This window comes from Mustelus asterias, chromosome 11 (genome assembly GCF_964213995.1).
Source record: "Mustelus asterias chromosome 11, sMusAst1.hap1.1, whole genome shotgun sequence".
NCBI classification, from domain to species: Eukaryota; Metazoa; Chordata; class Chondrichthyes; order Carcharhiniformes; family Triakidae; genus Mustelus; species Mustelus asterias.
In genome coordinates, this window is record NC_135811.1 from 69,447,238 (window position 1) to 69,467,663 (window position 20,426).

The following is a 20,426-nucleotide window of genomic DNA, read 5'->3' on the forward strand; positions in this document are numbered from 1 at the left end:
GTTTTATCAAGAGTTCATGACTAAAGAAGTGATGCAATTTGAACAAAACATTGGTTAGGTCATGGTTGGAATGTACTGTTTTGGCCACCCACTTTACACAAACTTTCTAGTAGGAATCAATGGGCAATGGCCAAGAATGGGTTCCCTGGCCTAGATTGCTATGATGTGGAGATGCCGGCGTTGGACTGGGGTAAACATAGTAAGAAGTCTCACAACACCCAGGTTAAAGTCCAACAGGTTTATTTGGTAGCAAAAGCCACTAGCTTTCGGAGCGCTGCCCCTTCATCAGGTGAGTGAGAGTTCTATTCACAAACAGGGCATATAAAGACACAAACTCAATTTACAAAATAATGGTTGGCATGCGAGTCTTTACAGATAATCAAATCTTAAAGGTACAGACAATGTGAGTGGAGAGAGCGTTAAGCACAGGTTAAAGAGATGTGTATTGTCTCCAGCCAGGACAGTTAGTGAGATTTTGCAAGTCCAGGCAAGTCGTGGGAGTTACAGATAGTGTGACATGGATCCCGGTTGAGGCCGTCCTCATGTGCGGAACTTGGCTATCAGTTTCTGCTCAGTGACTCTGCGTTGCGACAGACATCTCCAGACGCTGAAAGATGCCCTCATAAGAACAGGATATGGCGCTCGACTCATCGATTGACTGTTTAGACGTGCCACAGCGAAAAACCACACCGACCTCCTCAGAAGACAAACAGGGACACGGTGGACAGAGTACCCTTCGTCGTCCAGTACTTCCCTGGAGCGGAGAAGCTACGACATCTTCTCCGGAGCCTTCAACAGGTCATTGATGGAGACTAACATCTCGCCAAGACCATCCCCACTTCTTGCCTTCAAACAACCACACAACCTCAAACAGACCATTGTCCACAGCAAACTATGATGTGGAGATGCCGGCGTTGGACTGGGGTGAACACAGTCAGAGTTTTAACAACACCAGGTTAAAGTCCAACAGGTTTATTTGGTAGCAAACTGCCAAATAAACCTGTTGGACTTTAACCTGGTGTTGTTAAAACTCTTACTACACAGCAAACTACCCAGCCTTCAGGGGAACAATGACCACAACACCACACAACCCTGCCACAGCAACCTCTGCAAAACGTGCCGGATCATCGACACGGATGCCATCATCTCATGTGAGAACACCATCCACCAGGTACACGGTACATATACTTGCAACTTGGCCAACTTGTCTGCCTGATACGCTGCAGGAAAGGATGTCCCGAGGCATGGTACATTGGGGAGACCATGCAGACTCTACGACAACGGATGAATGAACACCGTTCGACAATCACCAGGCAAACGTGTTCTCTTCCTGTTGGGGAACACTTCAGCGGTCATGGGCATTCGGCCTCTGATCTACGGGTAAGTGTTCTCCAAGGCGGCCTTCACGACACATGACAGCGCAAAGTCACTGAGCAGAAACTGATAGCCACATTCCGCACACATGAGGACGACCTCAACCGGGATCTTGGGTTCATGTCACACTATCTGTAATCCCCACGACTTGCCTGGGCTTGCAAAATCTCACTAACTGTCCTGTCTGGAGACAATACACATCTCTTTAACCTATGCTTAACCCTCTCTCCACTCACGTTGTCTGTACCTTTAAGACTTGATTACCTGTAAAGACTCTCATTCCAACCATTATTTTATAAATTGAGTTTGTGTCTTTATATGCCCTGTTTGTGAACAGAACTCTCACTCACCTGATGATGGGGCAGCGCTCCGAAAGCGAGTGACTTGTGCTACCAAATAAACCTGTTGGACTTGAACCTGGTGTTGCAAGACTTCTTACTAGGTTGCTGTACCAGTTGCTTTTGAAATTGTCCTTTCAAAAAACTGCATGAAGCACCAGGGTAGGAACCACTTGGCCAAAAGTGCAAGGTTAGCCTATGGATGTATGTTTTGTTCAAAACACTCAGAACATAGTGGTCTCGAGTCTAAATGAAATGAAGGACAACACAGTCTTGCAGCCTGAGAGCTATCCAACATCAGCAAGCACAGTAAAGTCTTGAAGTTCCCCACTGGCCATGCAACTAGACCAATGTGATAGCACAAGAGACCACTCTTAATGGTCTCCAAGTTGGTAAGAAACTTAATGGAGTTCTTCAATAGTTAGATTACATGGAACAACTATATGTACGACATAGAAGTGGGCCCCATTCAGCTTTGTTGCTCCATTCCATCTTGGAGATTATGCACCAAACAAACCTCCTGCTGCCCCTCTTCATCAAAACCTGTCAGCATTAATATCTACTCCTTTGTCAGATTTTGTAACTTAATTTTAAAAGAATGGGATTCAGGAATCAAACTTGTAGTAATATTTCTGATCCCTACTTGTAGCTAAAAAGGCTCTGTACTTCAGCAAAGTCTTTGCTCTTTGATTCTAAGTTAAAATACAATTCTAGAATATAACATGGGCAAATCAATCCATTGAACAAAAACTACTCATGTTAGACTTTCATTCCTCTTTGTCACCTCATTTAAATTATTCATCCGTGGCATCACCAAGTGGCCTCAGTTTTTGTGAAATCTACAGTGATAGTGTTTCATGTGCATGGATTGCAACATGATGCACAGGACTGAGGTGGGTGGAATGGTACTTGAGGCGTGCAATTTTTAATAAGCTGGGTAAATGTTGTACTGCTGACGGTTGGGCTGTGCACCAAGTCACTTCCCTGCTGGGAGAAACTAGTAACCTGAGTGAAATGTTGTCAGAGCATCAGACACTGGGAAGTGGCACCAGTTCCATCATGTCTTTGTTCTAAACCTTTGCTGATGGCTGTGTGACCTGGTATGTCACCTGGTGAGGATAAATTTAACCCAGTAATAGAATAATTAAATTCTGCCAAGCTCGGCTGGTTGGAAGAAAGTGAGATAGTGAATTTCATGCCCCTACAGCAGCAGAACCAGTTAGGATAAAATGGACTGTTTATTCTGTTTTTGTTTGAATTTCAATTATATTTTGTAATGGTAAAAAGTGTCTCTTGGCCAAGTGAGTGTGATGACATGACCCGGACCATCACCCACTCACAGGAGCATTCAAGGGCACCATGTCCACACACACCAGCCTGCATTGAAGAAACCTCTGGCTGCACCTGGAACCTCCCTTTATTGTACCACCAAGATTGGGAGTACACAGTACAGGGCATTGTGGGCATTAGTACATGTACCAGCCCTTGGAACACTAGCGTATGCACTGCTAGCATGATATAAACTGTCATCAGTGTGCCATGTTAAGCAAGGCTGTAATCTAGGATTCTAATAGCTTTCAAACCCAGTTACTTTCTGCATTTTCCGCAGGCACTGGATTAACTTGCCTTGTTTGGATGCACCCCCTAAATTTGTAGCATACAGGTCATTCTGGGATTCAACATCATTATCTGGCACTTCACTTCAGCCATTGCCAGCTGGCACTTCACGTTCAGCTGCACCATCAAGTCTGCTGCTCCACATTATCTTCAAGGCTTCTGGCATCAAGCAGCTCCCCTCCGTCAGCAATCTTCACAGGTTGTTCTCCAATTACTACTACTACGACAGAGTGTCAAGGCACTTGACAATGTTGGGGATCCTGGGCATCCTGTATCGTATTTCATCCCTTTATATTTCAAAACCTGAAGAATACTCTTGCACCAATAGGGAGATCAATATAAATGGTCTTGTGGTTCTGCAATGCTTTCCTTCTGAGTTCTCTCTCTCTTGTCTTGGATGTCATCTCAGATTTTTGATTTAGTCTTGTATGGCGCTCAGCTATCCAAGCATCAGTTTGTCATCACCTTCAGAATGTGCGCTGAGCCCAAATGGATTGTCCACTGGGAAAACAGAATCTTTCCCAAAGAGGTAGTGCAGTGAATAGCCTGCTGAGGAATGTAGGCTACTGTTGTATGCATAACCCAGTTCTGGAAGGTATCTGGGCCACTTGTGTTTGCTCTGAGGAAATAAGGTGCACAATCTGTCATGAAGGTTGTGGCTGCTTCATTAATATTGTCCATTACCCTCTGGATGATGGGGGGTAATGTGACTCTTGGCAATCTTGTACACCTTTCAGAGCTGTATTTTTGTTTTCAAAGTTGCACCTCCAGTCACTGTGCATTGTATAGGGAATGTTCAAACCAATCATGCACCAGAGCTCTGGCTATGGTTGAGGCATTCTGTTCGCAGGTGGGAATTACGTGAAGATATCTGAGTACAGGATATATTTGGTCCCAGAGGTACTGGGATCAAGGACCATGATATTCATGGCCTGTACTTCCAATGGCCAAGTAACAGTCAGGGATCCCATGTTGTGTTGAAGTTGCTTCCCTGTCTTCACCAAAGTAAACCTCTTGCGGTTCTGCCAGCAACCATCCCAGGTCGGTAACACTGCTTTCTTAGCAGAGTTGTCTTTTCCAATGCTTTGTGCCCTGCCTAATCGTGAACTGCTTTCCCATTGAGATTACTGGGAAAGATGAATTGCTTCACCTCTCTCCTATTGTCACAGGCCAGCCAATTGAGAACACCTTTTCCTCCCTGATACTCTTCCAGTACCTCAACAATTTACATAACTTTTTGGGCTCATTCATAAGTTAGCATTGGCTAGGTGAATGTTTTGTCTTTCAGTCATGGTGAAATCTACTGATGTCTTTGTTAACAAGTTGAAGCTTCCAAAGGTCCTCCTTTGAGATGGAAGGTAAATGTTAGATTATGGGTACTCTACCTCTTTGGATCTGGTTTGGATATCACTCAGAAGCACACCAGTGACACTTTGCCGAATTACAAATTTCCTGGGCAAATTGGTGTTTGAATGTTGCCTTTTGCTCGAGGCAATGGAATAGCATCAGCCAAAATCCCCTCACATGATCAGTCTTCTGCCTCAGAGCTTCAGAATCCACGTTACATTTGCCTGACCTGTACCTTATCTGGAATCTGAACTGGGGGAGTTTGGTTGTCCATCAGGTCTCTGTTGCTTCAAGCTTGGCAGATATAGAAATAACCGAGTGGGTTATTATTTGTAAATTCAATTGTCTCTGAGCTGCTGAGAAATAGCCCACCTCAAAGCCAGCAGTTCGAGCTTCATGCTGGAATAATGCTGCTCTTTCGTCACCTTGAGTCTCTGACTGGCATAAACATATCACTTTTTTTTGCCCTTTACAAATGTGATAGCACAGCACCGAGGCCAAGAAAATGCAACCCAAATTCGTACAGGTCCCAGTGTGTTATTTGTTGTCTGATGTTACCATCCAGTGTCATTGCCACCGAAGTTAACTTGTTTGGGAGGCAGCTGGTTGTTATTTGGAATTGAGCAGTGGCTATGCAGCGAATTGCACGTGACTTCACTCCATAATCGAGCCTTTTGGCACTCAGCACGGCGCATAGACTTTGTATCCCAGAGCGAAACAACTGGGTCTCAGAATTGAATTATTTTCTCACCTTGTATCCATGTTTATAAATCTATTAATGAAAAAAACAAGTTTGAGATCTTGGATTGTGCTGAAGTTGATTTGTCTACAAGTATGTGTTGTTATTTTTTACCTAGTGTTGTGGTTTTCTTCTAATGCAAGAACCAAAAAGAACAATACCATACCCAATGTGCCTGTTGTTCATGATTCTTTATAAATCATCATCTCAATTATTCTAAAATGATGATTCTGTGACTGGGGGCATTTTGAAGGGAAAACTGGGAGTGGCACTTTTTTGTTAGAGGAAATGTCATGAAGTACTGACTGAATGCAGGGGGTTTAAAATGTTGAGGATGGATAATATATATGTGGGCAGACTGTTTAACTGAACTTGGATTTAAAATAAACTCAGTTGCATGTGTAATGCTGTATTATGCGTGTGGTTTGTAAAAGAATGCATTTGATAGCTCATCTAGTCTTTTTATTCGACCTCGTGTAGTTTAAAACTTTCCCTACGGAAACCCTCACCCAGCACCACATCTGGCAACTAAGTTTGACTAGCAACCTTTGAGCTCTTAATCTGCATGTGTTGAGAGGCAAGTGTGTTTCTGGGATTTCACGTGTGAATATAATTATATTTTTAACCAAATTTCCCCTTGTACATGGCATGGGAGATTTATTAGGGAATGGCTGACTGTAAATTCAATAGTTGAAGCAAACTCTACCTTTTTAACACTTCATGCACATTCTGTTTCTCCTAACAGTGTTCACAGTTTACTCCCAGACAGCAGTTCAACTGACAGCTCGGATGCTGAGGAGCTACTAAATAAAAAACAGAGGTTAAATGTGTTGCCAGTGCCGCCCGATAATACCTGCATCGCAGCTCGAGTTCGTCCATTGCTGACCTGCAAAAAACGGAGGCTCATCAGGCCCAACAACATTCAGCCAATAAATCGGAAAGTGAGTGCAAAACATACTGTTGAGTGTACAAACACAACCTTTCCTAATTCCATAATATTTCAGACTGCAGGGTCACTGAGCATGACCAAGTTGGAGCATGAATGATTTGCCAATAGAAATGGTTGATGGGGTTCTCTTTGAGGCAGAATTGGATGAAAGTAGAGGGTTTTGAGGCAGGGGAGTTGGTTTTGAATCGTACTGGTTGAGCATCAACACAGACAGGAATGCACCAGAAGCATTGAATGTTCCTCAAGGGTTGGTGTTGGGACCTTTGTTACTTGTTACTTATATCAATGATTTGAATGTGAATGTACAAGGCATGGTTAGTAAGTTTGCCGATGATGCTTAATTAGGAGGTATCGTTGATAGGGAAGGTGGTCATCAAAAATTGCAGGGAGATCTTGAAGCGGGCCAAGGATTGGCAAATGGATTTAAATACAGATAAGTGCGAGGCATTGCATTTCGGAAAGTCAAACCAGGATGGGACTTATACAGTGAATGGTAGGGTCCTGGGGAGTGTTGAGGGGCAGAGGGACCTAGGAGTACATAGTTTGTTGAAAACGGCGCCACAGATAGACAGAGTGGTGAAGAAGCACACTGGCCTTCATCAGTTAGGGCACTGAGTCTCGAAGTTGGGACATTATGTTACAATTGTGTAAGTAGTTGGTGAGGCTACACTTGGAGTATTGTGTACCATTTTGGTCATCCTGTTATAGGAAAGACATTGGTAAATTGGAAAGAGTGCAAAGAAGATTTACGAGGATGTTGCCAGGATTCGTGAGCCTGAGTTATAGGGAGAGTTTTTATTCTCTGGAATGTAGGAGAGTGAGAAGTGACCTTATTGAAGTGTATACAGTCATGAGGGGCATAGATAGGATGAACGCACAAAATCTTTTTCTCAGGGAAGGGGAATTGAAACTAGAGGGCATAGGTTTAAAGTGAGAGGGGAAAGATTTAAAAGGGATTTGAGGGGCAACTTCTTCAGAGTGGTGCATATATGGAATGAGCTGCCAGCGAAAGTGGTTGAGGCAGATACAATAGCAACATTTAAAAAGCATTTGGATAAGTACTTGGATGGGAAAGGATTAGTGGAATGTGGGCCAAACCCGGGCAACTGGGACTAGCTGGGAGGGCACCATGGATGGGTTGAGCACAAGGGTCTGTTTCTGTGCTGTATTGCTCTATGACTCTGTATTTTGAAGGCTTATGCATAGGATATTGAATTAAATTCTCAAATTAGAAACTTTATGGTGTGCTTAATTAATGATGCAAACCAGGGGTAATGCACATGCCATGCTGGGAAATTCATTGTTATCTTTTTGCAGCCAAAGGGCAGTTGGGTTGTGACACAAATTAAAGCAACACTATAAGAGAGGGTTAGGATACAGTTAAATATATTGGTGGGGTCATTTTGGAGTAGGAAATAATTCGGGTTAGTTTGGTGTATTGAAGGTGGTGAACAGATGGGGAGTGTGGGTTAATAGAACATAGAACTAGAAAAGCTACAGCACAAACAGGCCCTTCGGCCCACAAGTTGCGCCGAACAATTTCCTTACCTTCTAGGCTAATCTATAACCCTCTATCTTACTAACCTCCATGAACCTATCCAAAAGTCTCTTAAAAGACTCAATCGAATCCGCTTCCACCACCACTACCGGCAGCCGATTCCACCCTCTGAGTGAAAAACCTACCCCTAACATCTCCTCTATACCTACTCCCCAGTAATTAAAACTGGTTAATTTGGGGATGTGGGATGATTAGGCCACGTATGTTAGTGACTAGCTGGAGTTTAGAGAATAGTTTTTTATTCATTTTTGGAATATGGATATCACTGGCAAGAGTAGCATTTATTATCCATCCTTTGTTGTACTTGAGATGATTGCAGTGGGCTGTCTTTCTAAATCACTGTAATCCATATGATGAATATGCTCCCATTATGTAGAATTCCACGATTTTGACTCCATGTCAATGAAAGAATAATGTATGCTCAAGTCAGTGGTTGGTTGATAGGGATTGGGAAATACATGGTTAAAGTTAGGAGACGTGAAAAGTTTGGTTGAGATTAGATATTGCGGCAGTATGTTACAGTTCACTCGTAGAGTCAACATCCAGAAAGCTATGGCAACTTGCATTTTTACATGCGTGTTTTAGTTGGAACAATAGATAGTGATGGTAGAGGCTCCAATTTTCTTTCCATTGCCTATCCGACCAGGTATCTTATCGTTGGCGTGTGTTGGAAGAATTATAAATCGACGCTCAGCCTATTGGCTGTCTTAATTCCTTGACCATCAAGTCCCAGGGTGGAACGTGAATCCTGAGCTCTGGCTCAAAAGCAGAGACGCTAAACACTGTGCCACAAGACCTCGGGATATTGTGGTGGATGGCACGTAGGATGGTAAATTGGAGTTAGGAGACAGTAGAGTGTTTGGTTGGGCTCCAGAATATGGGGTCACCAGTTGGATATACCGAGATGGCAACTGATGGGAAATCATAGAAACCCTACAGTGCAGGAGGAGGCCATTCGGCCCATCGAGTCTGCACTGATAACAATCCCACTCCAGGCCCTATCCCCACAACCCCACACATTTTTACCCTGCTAATCCCTCTAACCTACACATCCCGGGACACCATGGGCAATTTAGCATGGCCAATCAACCTAACCTGCACATCTTTGGACTATGGGAGGAAACTGGAGCACCCGAAGGAAACCCACGCAGACATGGGGAGAATGTGCAAACTCCGCACAGTTTATTTCAGTTGTGTGGAGCCAAGAAAAGCGTTCAAAATTGAGATTTTGGGAGTAACTAAAGAGAAACCATTTCCAGTGGTAGGAAAATGTTGCAGAAAAAACGAAACATTCTGTTGAAGCTTTCCTCTTGAATACATTAGGGCAGATTTGCAAAAATACTAAATTACAAAGGGATTCCTGCAAATCTGGCCTGATGAGTGCAAGAGGGAAATCTTCAACGGGATATACTGGGGTTGCTTTCCTTGGAGCAGAGGAGAAGAGGGGGACATGATTGAGATGTATAAAATTATATGGGGCATAGAGTAGCCAAGGAAGAAACCTCCCCTGGTGGAAGGATCAATGACCCGGGGGCATAGATCATAGATTTAAGGTAAGGGGCAGGAGGTTTAGAGAGGATGTGAAGAAAAGCCTTTTCACCCAGAGGGTGGTCGGAATCTGGAACTTACTGCTGAAGGGGTGGTGGAGGCATTTAAGCAGTATTTAGATGTGCACTTGCGATGCCAAGATATAAAAGACTATGGACCAAGTGCTGGAAAATGGGATTAGAATAGTTGGGTGGTTTGCCTTTGACCAGCGCAGAAGTGATGGGCCGAAGAGCCTTTTTCTGTGCTGTAAACCTCTGACTCGAACTCACTTTTTTCAGCAATACTCTAGTCTGTACTACAAGGTGACTGGATTTAAGATAATTGGCAAAAGGACTAAAGAGGAGATGAGACTTTTTATGCATCATGTTATGGTTTGGAATGCATTTTTGAATCCAGTTCAAGCATAACATAAAGAGAATTGGATAGGTACTTGAAAACAAGAACTTTGCAGGGTATGGAAGAAGAGTAAGTAAGGGAATACCTCTTACAAAGAGCCAGCACATACATGATGAACCAGAAACTACCTCCTGTCCTGTATGATTCTAGTATGTTTTGTCAGTTACTTGGGTGTGATCGTGTCAGATGTTCAATAATTTCAGTTTGGTTGTTAACATGTATTTTGTCTTCCTAATTGTCACTGTGCAGTTAGATTTGCTACTAAATTATCATTTTTGCGTGTTGTTGTCCACCAATGAAAAGTGTCCCGATTCTCTTGTACATGCAATCTCAGCTGCCAAATCCTTGCCATGGCCTCTGCTCCCTGATGAGTGCTGTCATAGAGTCATCGAGGTTTACAGCATGGAAACAGGCCCTTCGGCCCAACTTGTCCATGCCGCCCTTTTTAAACCCCAAAGCTAGTCCCAATTGCCTGCATTTGGCCCATATCCCTCTATACCCATCTTACCCAGTAACTGTCTAAACACTTTTTAAAAGACAAAATTGTACCCGCCTCTACAACTACCTCTGGCAGCTTGTTCCAGACACTCACCACCCTCTGTGAAAAAATTGCCACTCTGGACGCTTTTGTATCTCTCCCTCCTCACCTTAAACCTATGCCCTCTAGTTTTAGACTCCTGACCTTTGGGAAAATATATTGACTATCTAGCTGATCTATGCCTCTCATTTATTTTATAGACCTCTATAATCATAGAAACCCTACAGCACAGAAAGAGGCCATTCGGCCCATCGAGTCTGCACCGACCACAATCCCACCCAGGCCCTACCCCCATATCCCTACATATTTTACCCGCTAATCCCTCTAATCTACGCATCCCAGGACACTAAGGGGCAATTTTTAGCATGGCCAATCAACCTAACCCACACATCTTTGGACTGTGGGAGGAAACTGGAGCACCCGGAGGAAACCCACCCAGACACGAGGAGAATGTGCAAACTCCACACAGACAGTGACCCAAGCCTATATTCTATATTCTCATATATTCTATATATATAAACCTATATTCTCATCCAAATCATTAATATAAATGACAAATAATAGTGGTCCCAGCACTGATCCCTGAAGCACACCGCTGGTCACAGGCCTCCAGTTTGAACAACAACCCTCTAGAACCACCCTCTGGCTTCTGTCATCAAGCCAATTTTGTACCCATTTAGATATCTCACCCTGGATCCTGTGAGATTTAACCTTATGCAACAACCTACCATGTGGTATCTTGTCAAAGGCCTTGCTGAAGTCCATGTAGACAACATCAACTGCACTGCCCTCATCTACCTTCTTGGTTACCCCTTCAAAAAACTCAATCAAATTTGTGAGACATGATTTTCCACTCACAAACTCATGTTGACTGTCCCTAATCAGTCCTTGTGTCTCTAAATACCTGCAAGGATTTGGAAAAATTTCACCTGTCTATTATTGAGATTGTTCAATGGAGCATGGCACCAGGTGATGCAAGAGATGGAGACTGGATTTTCCACCCCTCCTACCCCATGGTATGTTCACCTGTGGCGGAGGCGGCTCACCACTGGCCACCAGTGAGATCTTGCGGTCCTGCCAAAGTCTATGGCATTTTGCATGGGGATTCTACCGCGAGAGGTTACCTTCACTGGGACCAGTAGATCTTGCCAGCAAGAAGGGCTGGAAAATCCTGCCCAGGTGTAATCTATCTCAGGATTTCAAAACAGTCACTGGACCTTCAAGGTTTTAGATGGTTATCACATTTTTGTCCTTCCTTACCTGATGTCTATATGTTCAAAGACTGTCTGATATGGAAACGCTCTTGACTACTTCTTCCATCTCGTCCTACAAAGAGGTAGTGAGTGAATACTCAGGTCTTGTACGTAGTATGACTGCTTGGTTCCCACCCTGACCAATTTTGAACTTGGTGTCGTTTTTAGTGGCTGCCCAATTTCTGTTTATGAAGTGTCACTGCATCACAGCTGAATTGGTTTAATTAGTGGGATTTTCAAGGATGTTTCGGTCGCAGCCTAATTATACAAACCTTGACCCATGATTTCCCCACTGAGCCCTCTCTCATTTGATCCATCAGCTGTTAGACATTGACCACCATCAGGAACTTGGAAAGGGGAGGTTTGGTGCCTGTGCATCTGCACTCAAACCACAAAGGTCGCAGTTGTATCTCTGTTGGTAACTAGAAAGATGTGGTGAGCCGCGCCATGGAGGATTCTATGCATGATCATACTAATCTGGTTTTTAGTGCAGAGATTATGCTGCAAGCTTTACAATTTTAACCACACACCCAGAATGTTGTGTTTTGTATGTTTTACTTTGTACAGTGCTTACTGCCAATCACGGATTGTTTTTCCTGTGCCTGTTTACAGACCCAACGTCATCTTTCCGTGCGATGTAACTGTGATGTCACAACATCTTGCATTATGTGTGGCTCCAAGAATTCTGAGTTACTTGAGAATCGATATGACATGTCCATGTCAGAGCGGCTAGCGTTGTTAGATCCCTGTCTCCACCCAGTCCTTTCACTTTCTGATGGTAAGTTCTCTAAAAACTGTAAATCCACCTGTGTGATGGCTGCAATGAAAGTATTAATTACATGACTGAGACAATGAGCATCATTACCTGGTCTGAATGTGATGTGATTTTACTGACTCCCGCACCTCTGGGATATTTGGCTTAAATTGTGTATTGCAGTTTGCATTTTTTTGTGAACTCATTGAGTTGAAGCTTATGATCTAATTGCATGGTAAGTGCTCCTGATTGTATTTTAGTGTGTTCCTACTTATATTCTCCTTGTATATCTTTCAGGTTTTATGTTGATTGCACATCAGCTCCAGTTGTTGGTGTTCCAGTTCTATAGTATGTGCTCCAGGTTGTTATCTCATTACACTGTGTTACACTGAGATTCTTAATGCCCCATTGTATATTGCCCACCATGGGTCCCCGTTTATATTTTAATTGCTCCTTTCTCTAAGTTACATGCCACCCTTGTTTATGTTAACTCGTGGAAAATGGGTGACACTGGCAAGGTCCATATTTATTATTCATCCCCAATTGATTTTGAGGCGGTATTGGTGAGGTGCTTTCTTGAACTAGCCGAGTCCCTATGATGAAGATATTCACACAGTGCTATTTGGGAAAGCTGTCCAGGATTTTGACACAGAAGTGATGAAGGAATTATGTATTTTCGAGCTAGGATGGTGGAGAACTTAAGAGTTGGTCATGTTCCCAAGCAACTGCTGCTCTTGCACAGAAAATGCTGGAAAATCTCTGCAGATTTGACAGCATCTGTGGGGAGAGAATAAAGCTAACGTTTTGAGTCTGGATGACTCTTACTGTATTGGCAGTAATTTGTTTTTTAACTGCTGCTCTTGCCCTTCTAGATGAGAGATGTTGCCAAAGAATCCTTGCCAAGTTGCTACATTGCATCCTGTAGATAATATGTCCTTGCAAATACTGTATACAAATGGTCAAGGAAGCAGATGTTTCAGGTGGTTGGTGGGATACCAATCAACCAGGCTGTCTTATCCTGGATGTTACTGGTCCACTTACATTTCTGGTCGTTGTTGACCCTGAGATACTGATGGTGGTGAATTTGGTGATGAGAATGGCATTAAATATCATGGGTGAGATTTATTGATATCGTTGGAAATGATCATTTCCTGACACTTGTATAGTGCTGAAATTAGTTACTAATCCTGAATGTTTTGTTTTCTAATGGATCTGAACATGCCGCAATCATCAATGAGCAGCCTGGCTCCTATATTGGAATGATGTGGGTCATGGAATATGGTTGAGCCAATGGTTGCTAATATTTAAAGAAAGTCCACATGGATTTGTAAAGGACTGGTCAAGCCACATGCACCTGATTGATTGTTTTGAAGAGATGAATGACTAAATGGCGAGGTATTAAATAAGTACTTTGCGTCAGTCTTCACCAAAGAGGGTGGATGATGATTCTGGGGAAAGGCGTGTAGATAATTTGAGTCATGTTGAGATCAAAAAGGAGGTGGTATTGGGGTTCTTGAGAAACATTAAGGTAGGCAAGTCCCTAGAGCCTGATGGGATATACCCCAGAATACTGAGAGGCAAGGGAGGAAATTGCTGGGGCCTTGAGAGAAATCTTTGTATCCTCACTGGCGACAGGGAAGGTCCCAAAGGATAGGAGAATAGCCAATGTTGTTCCTTTGTTAAACAAAGGTAGCAAGGATAATCCAGGTAATGACAGGCCGGTGAGCCTTGTGTCAGTGAGAAATTAATCGGAGAGGATTCTTCGTGACAGGATTCACTCCCACTTGGAAATAAATTGATGTATTAGCGAGAGGCAACCTGGTTTGCTGAAGGGGAGGTTGTGTCTCACTAACTTAATTGAGTTTGTCAAGGAAGTGATGAAGATGATTGAGGGTAGGGCAGTAGATGTTGTCTGCATGGACTTCAGTAAGGCCTTTGACAAGGTCCCTCATGGCAGACTGGTGCAGAAAGTGAAGTTGCATGGGATCAGAAGTGAGCTGGCAAGATGGATACAGAACTGGCTTGGTCATAGAAGTCATGATGTGGAGATGCCGGTGTTGGACTGGGGTGAACACAGTAAGAAGTCTCACAACACCAGGTTAAAGTCCAACAGGTTTATTTGGTAGCAAATGCCATAAGCTTTCGGAGCGCTGCTCCTTCGTCAGATGGAGTGGAAATGTGCTCTCAAACAGTGCACAGAGACACAAAATCAAGTTACAGAATACTGATTAGAATGCGAATCCCTACAGCCAGCCAGGTCTTAAAGGTACAGACAATGTGGGTGGAGGGACCATTAAACACAGGTTAAAGAGATGTGTATTGTCTCCCGACAGAACACTAGCTGTTCTGTCTGGAGACAATACACATCTCTTTAACCCGTGTTTAATGGTCCCTCCACCCACATTGTCTGTACCTTTAAGACCTGGCTGGCTGTAGGGATTCGCATTCTAATCAGTATTCTGTAACATGATTTTGTGTCTCTGTGCACTGTTTGAGAGCACATTTCCACTCCATCTGACGAAGGAGCAGCTCTCTGACAGCTTATGGTATTTGCTACCAAATAAACCTGTTGGACTTTAACCTGATGTTGTGAGACTTCTTACGTTGGTCATAGAAGACAGAGGGTCGCAGTGGAAGGGTGTGTTTCTGAATGGAGGGCTGTGTGACAAGTGGCGTTCCTCAGGGATCAGTGGCAGGTCCTTTGCTGTTTGTAACATATATGAATGATTTGGAGGAAAATGTAACTGGATTTATTAGTAAGTTTGCGGACGACACAAAGGTTGGTGGAATTGCGGATAGCGATGAGGACCATTAAAGAATATAGCAGGATATAGACCGGTTGGAGACTTGGGCAGAGAGATAGCAGATGGCGTTTAATCCGGACAAGTGTGAGGTAATGCATTTTGGAAGGTCTAATACAGATAGGAAATATACAGTAAATGGCAGAACCCTTTGGAGTATTGATAGGCAAAGGGATCTGGGTGTACAGGTACACAGGTCACTGAAAGTGGCAACGCAGCTGGAGAAGGTAGTCAAGAAGGCATAGGGCCTTCATCAGCCGGGGCATTGAGTTTAAAAATTGATAAATCATGTTGCAGCTTTATAGAACCTTAGTTAAGCTGCACTTGGAATATAGTGTTCAATTCTGGTTGCCGCGCCACCAGAAGGATGTGGAGGATTTGGAGAGGATACAGAAAAGATTTACCAGGATGTTGCCTGGTATTAGTTTTGAGGAGAGGTTGGAGAAACTTGATTTGTTCTCACTGGAATGACGGAGGTTGAGGGGGCGACCTGATAGAAGTCTACAAGAGGGGCATGGACAGAGTGGATAGTCAGAAGCTTTTTCCCAGTGTAGAAGAGTCAATTACTAAGGGACTTAGGTTAAGGGGCAAGATATAAAGGAGATGTGCGAGGCAAGCTTTTTTACACAGAAAGTGGTGGGTGCCTGGAACTCGCTGCTGGGGGAGGTAGTGGAACCAGATATGATAGTGAGCTTTAAGGGGTGTCTGGACAAATATATGAATAGGATGAGAATAGAGGGATAGAGGGGTTGGGGAGTTTTAGTTCAGTCGGACAGCATGGTCAGTGCAGGCTAAGAGGGCCGAAGAGTATGTTCCTGTGCTGTAATTTTCTTTGTTCTTAAAGTGATTGACGGGAATACTTATAGATATTACTCATATGGACTTGCAGAAGGCATTTGATGAAGTTCCTCATAAGAGACTTTTAGCTACAGTTGAAGTCCAAAAAATTGAAGGCCCAGTTAGGAAATTAGGTGAGTGGCAGGAGAGCGAGATTAGGTAAAATGGGCAAGTATTCCATTTGACAAGCTGAGAGTATTGGTGTCCTGCAAGGATCTGTGTCAGGGTCTCTTATTCATCATATTTATTAACAACTTATAATGGGATAGAAAGCTGCTTCTATAAATTTCCTGATGACAGGAATATGATAGCGTTGCATACAGAAGCCTAAAATTACTGAGATATTCATGGATGAAGTGAATGGGACAAGCTATAGCAAATTGATTTCTAGGTAGGTAAATGCCAGGTCATCTACTTTGGATTTAAATAAGATAGGATATTTTCTAAATAGTGAAAAACATTGGATATCCAAATAAACTTGGAGGTCCAGGTAAATAGTTTATAAAAATGTAATAAACAGGTATAAAGAATAACAAAATGGCCAATGAAATGCTGGCCTTTATAAAGAATACAAGGGGATAGAAGTCATGCTTCATCTGCATGAATCCCTGGTTAGACCACACCTGAAATCACATGAATCAGAATCAGTACAGAAGGGTGCCATTCAGCTCACTGAGTCCTTGTCAGCTCTCTGTAGAGTAACCCAGAGCGAATCTTGTAGCTAAAATCCTTCATCCCTGGAACCATTCTGGTAAATCTCTTCTGCACCCTCCCATTCTTCCTAAAATGTGCTGACCAGAACTGGATGCAAAACTCTAGTTGGAACCTAACCGGAGCTTTATAAAGATTCAACATAACTTGATCTGTCAATGTGTAACCTCCACCATTTGGCCTGGGCTTGTAAAATCCTACTAACTGTCCTGGCTTGAGACAATTCACATCTCTTTAACCTGTGCTTCACCCTCTCTCCACTCGCATTGTCTGTACCTGTAAAGACTTGATTATCTGTAAAGACTCGCATTCCAACCACTATCTTGCAATTGAATCTGTGTCCATATATGCCCTGTTTGTGAACCCAACTCTCCACTCACCTGATGAAGGAGCAGCGCTCTGACTGCTCGTGCTACCAAATAAGCCTGTTGGTCTTTAACCTGGTGTTGTGAGACTTCTTACTGTGCCCACCCCAGTCCAACACCGGCATCTCCACATCTTCCCTGATCTTGTACTCAAAATCTCTCATTTTGAATCCCAAGCTCTTGTACACTTTGCTAATTACCCTGTCAATGTATTCTCCCACTTCAAAGATCTATGCACATGAGCCCTAAGGTGTCTCTGTGCCTGCACTCTTCAAGACAATGCCATTAAGTCTATACTGCATCTCCTTATCCCCTCTGCCAGATGAATCGCCTCTCAAATTTTCTCATTAAATTCCATCTGTCACCTGTCTAGCCATTCAGCTAGCCTATCTATGTCCTGTTATGGTCGATTGGTATCATCCCCACTTAGACACCTCCAAGTTTGGCATCATCAACAAAATACCATTAGCAGTTTTGGCCATCACACCTGAAGATGTATTGTCCTTGGAAGGATTTACCAGAATAATATCTGCATTCCAGGAGTTAGAACAGTGTTCGGATGTGGAGGACTGGAGCTAACTTTTACTAACTTCTATAAGCATTTATTTATGAAGTTGCACATTCAAACAAACATACACCATCAAACTCGATCACAATTTCACTGTATTTATTGAGGTAAAGTGAATCACCCATGTCCACCAGCTGCATAAAAACAAACACAATTAATATGTAATTAACCAGGAGGAGGCCATATAACCCCTCCAACCTGCTCCACCAATCTTTGAGATTGTGGCTGATCTGTAATTGAACTATGTATACCCTCCAAACCCTTGGATGCTGTTGCTTATCAGAAGAGTTGTCTGTTTGAGTGTTAACAATTAATGTTAAATGAGTTGCCGTTTGTGCGGGGAGAGTTCTGAACCACAGAACACTCTCCCTACAGTGCAGAAGGAGGCCATTTGGCCCATCGCGTCTGCACCAACTGTCCGAAACAGCATCTTGCTCAGGCCCAACCCCTTGTCCTATCCCCATAACCCCAGGCAGTTAGCATGGCCAATCTTCTAATTTATCAACCCACTCATAGACTCTCTAAGTAGCAGAAATATTTTCTCTCTCTCCACCTTATCTGTTCCCCTTAATCACTTGGAAATTTTGATCAAATCTTGCTAAATTTGTAAATGCCAGGGAATAAATCTGGGGATTTGAGTCTTTGAATAAATAAACTGCAGGTTCAAGATTAGGAGCATACTTTCAGGAGTGAAATCATGAAAAACCTTTAGGAAAAAAAGGTGGTAGAAGGTTAGAGCTCTCGTTTACTAATGGTAGTTGATGCTAAATCAGTTCTAAATGTTAAATCTGAGATTGTTTGCTTTTCAAAGGTTTAAGGGAATATGGTGCAAAGATCAATCTTGACCTCGTTGATTGGCTGTACAGGCTGAAGGGGCTGATGGTCTATTCCAGTTCCTATAACTTTTACACATTGTTCCAGGCATCAGACAGGGCAGTTCAGCCTAGCGAAAGTCCTGTTCACCAACATATGAACATACAAATTAGGAACTGGAGTAGGCGATCTGGGGCCTTGAGCCTGCTCCGCCATTCAGTACAATCATGGCTGATCTGATTGTGGCCTCTCATTCTTGCCTATACCTTTGACTCCCTTATTAGTCAAAGATCTCTCTACCTCTGCCTCAAAAATATTCAATGACCTGCCCTCCACCACTTTTTGTGGAGCAGACTTCCAAAAAAAATTATTCTCAACTGTCTTGAATGGGAGTCCCCTTATTTTAAACTGTGCTTCCAAGTCCAAGTGTTTCCCACAAGGAAAAACATCCTTTCAGCATCCACCCTATCAAATTCCCTCAGGATCTTCTATGTTTCAATAAGATCACCTCTCAATCTTCTAAATTCCAACAGATACAGATCCAGCCTGTCCAACCTTTCCTTAGAAGATAAAACCCCCATCCCAGGGATCAGACAAGTGAGCCTTCTCTGAACTGCTTCTAACTCATAAGTAGATCAAAACTTGCACAGTATTCTAGATGTGGTCTTACCATGCTCTGTACAACTGTAGGAAAACATTCCTACTTCAATATTCCACTGCCTTTGCAATAAATGACAGCTTTCCATTTGCCTTCTGAATCACTTCCTAAAGCAGCAGACTAACTGTTTGTGATTTATGTACCAGATACCCAGATCCCTGTGTGCATTGGAGCTCTGTAATCTTAATCCATTTAGATAATATGCTGCATTTTTATTCTTTCTGCCAAAGTGGACAAGTTCACATTTGCCCGCATTATACTCCATCTGCAAATCTTTGTCCACTTAGCGTATCTATATCCCTTTGTCAACTCCTTTTGTCCTCGTCCCAGCTTAGATTTTTGCCTACCTTTGTGTCATCAGCATATTTAGCAACCATATGTTTGGTCCTTTTATCCAGGTCATTGATATAAATTGTAAAACATTGAGGCCCCAACACTCATCCTTGTGGCACTGAATTCGTTACATCTTGCCAACCTGAAATTTATGCCATTTTACTAGCTAACCAATCCTCTATTGATGCTAATTAATATGTTACACACTATACAATGAGCTGTTATTTTGCATAGTAACCTTTTATGTGGCACCATGTCAAATGCCTTCTGGAAATTGAAGTATAGCACAGCCACATGTTTACCATGATGGTTACTTCCTCAAAGATCTCCAATAAGTTAGTCAACCATGATTTCCCTTTCACAGAACAGTGTTGACTCTGCCTGATTGCATCGAGATTTTCTAAGTGCCCCACTATAACCTCCTCAATGATAGATTTCAGGATTTTAAGTGCATTGACCTGTAGTTTCCTTTCATTTTCTCTCATTTCTTGGAGGAACTGTGATTGTTCATAGAGCAAAGGAGATTGTGGGGAGAATTGATGAAGGTATACAAGGTTAGAAACATAGAAAAACTACAGCACAATACAGGCCCTTCAGCCCACAAAGCTGTGCCGAACATGTCCCTACCGTAGCGATTACTAGGCTTACCTATAACCCTCTATCTGACTAAGTTCCATGTACTTATCTAAAAGTCTCTTAAAAGACCCTATCGAATCCGCCTCCACCACCGTTGCTGGCAGCCCATTCCACGCACCCACCACCCTCTGAGTGAAAAACTTACCCCTGACATCTCTGTACCTACTCCCCAGCACCTTAAACCTGTATCCTCTTGTGACAACCATTTCAGCTCTGGGAAAAAGCCTCTGACTGTCCACTCGATCAATACTTCTATGTTTCTATGTATACAAGGTTATGGCTGGCTTAGAGAA

General features: G+C 43.0%; 1 protein-coding gene across 3 annotated transcripts in view; it reads left to right on the forward strand.

Moving 5' to 3' along the window:
- kansl1b (KAT8 regulatory NSL complex subunit 1b) overlaps positions 1-20,426 on the forward strand; it is a 150,960-nt gene that overhangs the window by 98,491 nt on the left and 32,043 nt on the right. For all 3 annotated transcript variants that reach the window (XM_078223702.1, XM_078223700.1, XM_078223701.1), the window contains exons 5-6: positions 6,161-6,356; positions 12,270-12,435. In XM_078223702.1, the coding sequence (XP_078079828.1) occupies positions 6,161-6,356; positions 12,270-12,435 (362 nt within the window). The remainder of the gene's footprint in view (positions 1-6,160; positions 6,357-12,269; positions 12,436-20,426) is intronic.